Source organism: Apodemus sylvaticus, chromosome 5 (genome assembly GCF_947179515.1).
Source record: "Apodemus sylvaticus chromosome 5, mApoSyl1.1, whole genome shotgun sequence".
Taxonomy (NCBI): Eukaryota; Metazoa; Chordata; class Mammalia; order Rodentia; family Muridae; genus Apodemus; species Apodemus sylvaticus.
In genome coordinates, this window is record NC_067476.1 from 59,336,316 (window position 1) to 59,342,315 (window position 6,000).

Sequence of the window (6,000 nt, forward strand, 5' to 3'; positions counted from 1 at the left end):
AGGTATTGAACTTCCTAAAGAGTAATACACATTTTGTTAATTGAAAATAATTTCTATGTCTTTTAAGTAATCAATTCAGTCTTTGGACAAGCAAGTATTCCATTTTCTTGAACATTGTCTATTAGAAGCACGGACAAAGTACATGTATAATTTTGTATAAGTTTCCATGGTCACATTAAATAAATGAGAGGAGCTAATTGTGCATTAATTTTAAAGCTATATTTAACTCTATATATCCAGAATATTACTGTTTTAATGTGCTATAAGTAACATCTATAATAATATTATTAATGAGCTCTTTCATGTTTTTGGCACTAAGTCTTTGAAACATGGTATGTTGCCTAGTTAGAATTCAGATCTTTGTATTCACAGAGTATCATGATGTCTTCTGTAGCCCCTATTAAGCCGTCATTAGGTAGTGTGTTTATGTGTTCATCCACTCTTTCTGCTTTTTTTTTTGCCCCCACCTGCTGAAAAAGCACTTTTGGGTATTCTTCTTGTTCCCTGATTCTGCTTTGAAGCTCACAGTATACTGCTAATTCCAAGATAGAAAATTCTTTTTTCTACAAGTCCAAGTGATGAGTTTACCTCTCAACTACTTTTTGCATTTGTATAGAAACATACAGGTATTTATTCCTGAAAAAGAGATGTCAGTTTCTTTTATCCAGTAACAGGAAACCTTGCTTTTTTATGTCAGTATCTATAGAAGAGTGACTAAATGAAAGGTAGGTAACACAGATGATGGCTGCCGCCTTCTTCCTAGACCTTCATTTTATTCTGACATAGAAAGAAGTTTGGCTGACTTGGTGATACTCATTATTTTTACTGGAAGCTGACCTAACCTTTAAAGAATTTTTTATTCTTTCTTCTTACTTTTGATGCCAAAGCATTTCTCCACTTTCCATGTTCATGTATGCCCACAAAGATGTATATGATATATAGCTACACGTATACATGCATATATAATGCCATTTATGTAGGTTTAATTGATGTATTGTTCAGTTTGTCCTTAAACCAGGGTAATGCCTGGTATTGTATGTAGTGCATGGTAATAGTCCCAGTACTCAGGAAACAGAGACAGGAGGATTGCTGTAAGTTTGAAACCAGTGCAATGTGTACAGCAAGTTCATGTCAGCCAGACTTACACACCTAGAGACCTTGTATCAAAAATAACAATAAAAATAAATGAACCAAATATAGTTCTTTCTATACTAAGTCAAAATAAAACCAAAGATCAATACTTTTAGCTAAAATAAAAACTATTTAACTTTTAAAATATTTTAAAAATAGTTTTAAATAAAACTATTTAACTCTGTTGTTGTATCCAATGTAAGAATAGTGCTGGTTAATTATTTGCTGTCAGCATCATCTGTAATATGTTACTGTTGAGATGAATTGGTAATAAGCCCTGTTTGCTTCCTGTTTCTACTGTGACTGTCTATAGGTTACTTTCCGTACCAGAATCTATCACTGCAACATCAACAGTCAGGGAGTCATCTGCCTGGATATTCTGAAAGACAACTGGAGCCCTGCCTTGACCATTTCTAAGGTGTTGCTGTCTATTTGTTCCCTTTTGACAGATTGCAACCCTGGTAAGCAAATCTTTATGAATCTACAAGTAAAATGTTCGTTTAATGTTGGGTCAAGACATAAATGTTATTATTAGGAAGATCAGCATCATAAATAACCTGAGTATCCACTAAGAGACTAGGTATTAAAAGAATAAAACAACTCTGAACTCACAGGGAGACAGTCTTTAATAATAGTATGTCAAGATACAGGGACCTGGAAAAATATATACACACCATAATAGTGTTAAGTTGTAGATATAAGACATAAATAGAATATCTGAAAAAAAATGACTTAAAGGTGCTAACAGTTGTATGCCAGGGATTGGATCCTGAGTCTTTGGCTTCCAGAAGGGAAACCTTTTACTGTGTCTGTATTGGCTTTGTTTGGTATATTCTCTATACCATGTGTATGTGCTTTGCTTATAAAAGTTTTAACCTCAGATTCAACTTTTACTTCAAAATTCTATTTAAAATGAAAAGACAGGTAAGTTTTTAGGCTTCTTGTGTCTATAATTATAGACATTACTGCATGGCCAGTAGGGAACATTTCATTCTGAATAGCATTATAAGATAGAAGCCTTATGTGAAACTTAGGTTAAAATGCATAGCAAAACAAAAAATGGAGCCTCTCTCCTAGATTTTCATCTAGGAGAGATGAACAAAATGTCAAGAACAGCATGACAGGGAACTTGCATCATTGACATCTCAGCAGAATATCTTAGGGCACCTAAGTAAGACCCACACAATGACAACAGCAATTTCAGAAGTCCCTGCCCCTAAATGCTTAGCTACACTCAGTGGCTGCTGGGGGGGGGGGGGGCGGGCAAGAATGTGTCTATTGCAGTGATGAGCCCCCGATAGGTTCCATCTTTATTCCTAAGTGGTCAGCCCTAAAGACATGGACTGAAGAGAGGGAAAGAAAAAAGAGATGCACATTAAATAAAAGTAATGTGAATACAGTAGTCATATATGATTCTCAAAAGGTAAATTGAGTTTAAAATATTTGTAAAACACATCTTTTCTAAATATTATATAGCTGCTTCTAGACTATTTTTTATGAAAGAATAAAAAAACATTCTGAATTAAAATGCTGCCAAAATATAACTTTTAATCTAATGCCTTGCTATAACTCTATGTTTAAAGCATACATGTTTTAATGTCCTTTTTACTTTTCCAGCGGATCCTCTGGTTGGAAGCATAGCCACTCAGTATTTGACCAACAGAGCAGAACATGACAGGATAGCCAGACAGTGGACCAAGAGATACGCAACATAATTCATATAATTTGTATGCAGTGTGAAGGAGCAGAAGGCCTCTTCCCACTGTGCTGCGGATCTTTATAGCCTTTACAGTACGGACTTCTGTGTATATGTTATACTGATCCTACTCTTGCCTTTATCCTTTGGAGACTGGGAGACTCCCCCAAAAGGTAAAAGCTACCAAGAGTAGAACTTTGTAGCTGTAGATTAGTTATGTTTAAAATGCCTACTTGCAAGTCTTGCTTCTTTGGGATATCAAAATGTATTTTGTGATGTACTAAGGATACTGGTCCTGAAGTCTACCAAATATTATAGTGCATTTTAGCCTAATTCATTATCTGTATGAAGTTATAAAAGTAGCTGTAGATGACTAGGAATTATGTCATTTGTATTAAGGCCCAGATCTATTTCTGAGTATGTGGTTTATGCTGTTGTGAAAATGTTTTACCTTTGTCAGTTTGTAATGAGAGGATTTCCTTCTACCCTTTGTAGCTCAGAGAGCACTGATGTATCATCTCAAACACAATAAACATGCTCCTGAAGGCATAGTTTCTTGTCATAATGTTGGAAGTCTTGTCAGAAGGTGTGTCTGAGATGATTGTGGATGAAATAAAGAAGTGGCTATGAAGACTGATTATTAAGGACAAGTACAAATGAATGAATTATTAAATTGAAAACATTTAAAAATCCTAAGTGTGTAAAGTTTTTTCCTTTAAGGAGAGAATATAGTGGGCTTAAATATAAAGCTGGATTTTAACCATTGGTCGTAAATAACAACAACACATAAATTCTACATTGACAATGTAGCATTTGAATTGAAAATGAAGTCCTGGGTTATTCAGGACTCTCCATGTCTTAACAGAACATTTTGTTTCTAAATGGATGATTTCTGTTCAATGCTAGGCAGTATTGTCAGATAACTGCTGTGCCGTGATTGCATTTCTATGGTGCTTCCCCTGAATCCTGATCTTGAATTTCTATGGTGCATTACTATTACCATGATACAGGCTGGCAAATGTAGCCAGAGGCGTGTCAGACCTGTTTGCCCTGAAGGTCGAACGTGTGTTAGTGTGCAGGCGTGACACTCTCGGTTGAAGGCATTCACAGTGTAAGAATTTAGAGGTTAAATTACTTCTAAGTGTAATTAATAGGCATATTTTTAAGCTTGTAATTATTAAGCTTGCTTAAGAGAATTGTAAACAATATAATTGTACTATTTTTTTCCCTGTGCCTGGAATAAATTAATCTGTGGTCAGTGTCTTTTCCGGTCCTAAGTATGCTAATACAGTACCATAATAAAGTTTATGGAGATTAATTATTAGGATAAAAGCAAACATTGCTTTGGGCTGGAGAATGTTAGCTCAGTGGTAGAGGCTAGCTTGGCATTTCCAGCACCATGTACAGAGAAAGATTTCTTCAGGAAAGTCTACTTTCTACCTACTATCTTAGGTAGCCTACCACTGGAAAGTAGGGGGCTATTGTTCAAGTATTTAGTGATAGAAATCTTAAATCAGAGGAAAGCTTAAAATTAGCAGTTGCCTATCTTTTCCTGCAAGTTCTTTACACACACACACACACACACAAAACCCTTTTATACAGGAACTGCTAACAACATGTTAATATTTAGAAGATTTAAGGTTTATCTTTGAAAACTTCTGAGTCTTAAGTAGAAATAAAAATCCACAGTTCAAGTCAATGTGATGAGAGTGGAGGTGTTCTATGAAAGTCAAACCGTTTTAATGAACCATGGTGAGCTGTAGAAAGGACTTCTTCCCATCACTGAGGTTAGCTATTTTATACTCTTAAAGTTGAGTTTCTCTTGGTGCTAGAAAGTTCTCATTCTGAATACTAGGATGTTGCCTTGCCAGTCCAACTGCAACTTGTAAGTAGGAAAATGGCTGAGCCACTGCGTATTCCATCAGACCTGTGTTCTGATGATCATGATCACACACCTCCCGAGGAGCTGGGCATGTGCAAAATAATGGTGAATATACATATTGCCTGGAACTCTCCTATAAAAGAGTTATTCATACACTAGTTTCAACTTCACTTATTTTAGTTTCAGACTTATTTCTAATGAATATTGGGAAGCTTATTATTATTTGTTACAGGAACACTTAGCATAGTTCCCCTTGTTTAAGCACTTGAAAATGAGACAAATAATACTTAAACCAAGAACATCTTATATAAACACGTTTGTATTGATAAGCTATATTGGATATGTTACTTTATCTGCACATGAACTTTTTTTTAAACTAAGAAATCTTAATTTTGGGCATCAGAATTTGTAGTTTTGTCTCATACTGCCTTTTCTCAGATGAGGTTTTCTCTCTGATGTGTAAGGAACTGGAGTCAGTATTCAATGGTATTCAAGTAATATAAGGACTACTAGTGTAAAATATGAGGCAGTTTCTGTTAATCACATTAATGTATACATTGACATACTGTTTGTCCCATATTATATTGTGGACTTTGAACGGATCATTTAAGCATCAATTATTTTTTGTCAAAATTTAAGAATTTAAGAAACTCATCTTACAATAATTAATTACATCATGGTTATATTTCACGTAATGTTTCTTATTCAGAGCAAGTAAATGTATAAGCCTCTTTTATGTCTAGTCACATTAGGTTTTGCAAATAATACCCAAGTAAAAATGATTACATTTTGTTAGATATAAATTATTGGGTCAAATCTCACTATCTATTCAGCCTTTCCTTAGGATGTTCTTTGGTGTTTTTTTGTGTTTATCTCCAGTGTGCAATGGAGTGTTCCTGCATGGTAGACTAATAGTGCTTTCAAAATGGTCATAGAATGCATTGCTGAGTAGCTTATGTAATGCTTTACATAACAAGTAGTGGTAATAAAGCCTCACTCACTGTCAGACAGCGTCCACTCTGTTACACTGGAATTGTGAGGTAATCCTGATGGGCATACGCACATCTGCCAATGGCATATGCGTTTCTACACTTGCTGCTCCCTTTTCTTTCCTTCCTGCCTGCTCATCTCATAAGCAGCTCTGTAGGGAATGCCCTAGATCCAGCACTTTCCGGTTTGTAATCTCCTGTGTTCGCAACTGCTTGTGTTTCACTGGCAGTCCAGAGTGAATTTTAAGTACGAACTTTCAGTGTCAACATATATCCTAAGAAGTGCAACGCTGCAGGAGGAA

The 6,000-nt window shown here is 35.3% G+C and overlaps 1 protein-coding gene across 2 annotated transcripts in view; it reads left to right on the forward strand.

The window, feature by feature from the left end:
- Ube2e3 (ubiquitin conjugating enzyme E2 E3) overlaps nt 1–3,376 on the forward strand; it is a 51,682-nt gene extending 48,306 nt beyond the window's left edge. For both annotated transcript variants that reach the window (XM_052182781.1, XM_052182780.1), the window contains 2 exons: nt 1,445–1,592; nt 2,749–3,376. In XM_052182781.1, the coding sequence (XP_052038741.1) occupies nt 1,445–1,592; nt 2,749–2,846 (246 nt within the window). In that variant the 3' untranslated portion in view covers nt 2,847–3,376. The remainder of the gene's footprint in view (nt 1–1,444; nt 1,593–2,748) is intronic.
- The last annotated feature ends 2,624 nt before the right edge of the window (nt 3,377–6,000 follow it).